Genomic DNA, 1,237 nt, shown 5'->3' with positions numbered 1-1,237 from the left:
GAGTAAGCTGGGGTGGCCCTGACTAGCCAGGAGGTGGTTCTGGGCCCCGGGGGCGCCCACCACCACCGCGGTGGGCAGCGCGGCCGGGACGCCGTGGCCCAGGGAAGGCTGGTCCGGGCCTCACTTGAAGTAGCGGTTGGGTTTGTAGTGCAGCCTGCTGTGCGCCACCAGCTCCTGCATGCTGGGGAAGACCTCGGTGCAGCTCAGCGCCGAGCAGCGGAAGAGCTTGCCTGCGGGCGGGACAGGACCGGAGTGCAGGGGTGGCGAGGCAGCCCCCCCGCTACCGCGACTCCCACCTCCTGCGGCCCTACCTTCCAGAGACTGCGTGGGTGGGCAGTGGGTGCGAAGATGCTGTGCCAGGTCACGAACGCTGGGGAAACTGAGGCAGCAGCCAGGGCTGGAGCAGGGTATTTGCTTCCCTGCAGGATGCACAGAGCACGGGTTTACCTCTCTCCCCCTCACCCGTATGTCCTGTCCAGGGCCCTGCCCCCACCAGGCTGGGCAGCCGGCAGACCGGGCTGAGCCGGCCCGGCCCACTACTGTGGTTACAGTTCGGCACACCCTGGGCGCTCGGCAGATGGCAGTGCCCTCTAGGCGGGCCTCGCGTCTGCTCGTAATCGGCGCTCCTCATTCCTCTGGCTCATGGCCTACGGCTCCCGGGAGGCCCCACCACCGGTCACCTGGTGGCGGGCGTCGCCTGGGCGGCCGCAGGTCCTCACTGGTCCCGGACACCGCGCTGGCTGGGCCCAGGCTGGACCCAGGGCCGGGCTGGCCGCTGTCCAGCGCCGGGGGCGCATCCTGCGGAGTCCCGGCCGGCCCTCCGAGGTCCCACCCCGGGGGCGTGGCTGACCGGTCAGGGCCTGGCTCCTCCCCCATGGAACAGGACGCGGCCGTGGCAGGCTCCACCGGCGACGCCTCCGTGTGCGTCTCGGTGGAGCTGGGCCCTGCGAAGGCCGGAGTGTCGGGGCCGGGCCCCGAGGGCTCGTCCTCCTAGGGAAGAGGACGGGGTTCTCAGGGCCCGGCGCAAGCCTGGGGAGCCCCCTCCCGCGCCCCCAGGAGGACAGGCTCCACATTCCTCAGCAGCAAGTGCCCAGTCGCCCCCATCGAAAGGCGTCCCCGTGGGTTGAGGCGGGAGTCCTGGCCTCTGGGCGAGAGCTGGGAGGCGCCCCGAGCGCGGAAATGAACTACCCACCGAAAGGAGCCTCCCCCCAGTGCCGCGCGGCGCGGGGGGCGGCCG

General features: G+C 71.9%; 1 protein-coding gene across 1 annotated transcript in view; it reads right to left on the bottom strand.

Annotated features, from left to right (window-relative positions):
- ZNF414 (zinc finger protein 414) overlaps positions 1–1,177 on the bottom strand; it is a 5,764-nt gene extending 4,587 nt beyond the window's left edge. The window contains exons 1-3 of the mRNA XM_012729447.1: positions 681–1,177; positions 312–419; positions 125–230 (exon numbers count right to left, since the gene is read on the bottom strand). Of these exons, the coding sequence (XP_012584901.1) occupies positions 125–230; positions 312–419; positions 681–876 (410 nt within the window). The 5' untranslated portion in view covers positions 877–1,177. The remainder of the gene's footprint in view (positions 1–124; positions 231–311; positions 420–680) is intronic.
- Positions 1,178–1,237: the final 60 nt, after the last annotated feature.

Source organism: Condylura cristata, unplaced genomic scaffold (assembly GCF_000260355.1).
Source record: "Condylura cristata isolate star-nosed mole 26May11 unplaced genomic scaffold, ConCri1.0 scaffold00025, whole genome shotgun sequence".
NCBI lineage: Eukaryota > Metazoa > Chordata > Mammalia > Eulipotyphla > Talpidae > Condylura > Condylura cristata.
This window is presented reverse-complemented; position numbering and strand designations above follow the sequence as displayed.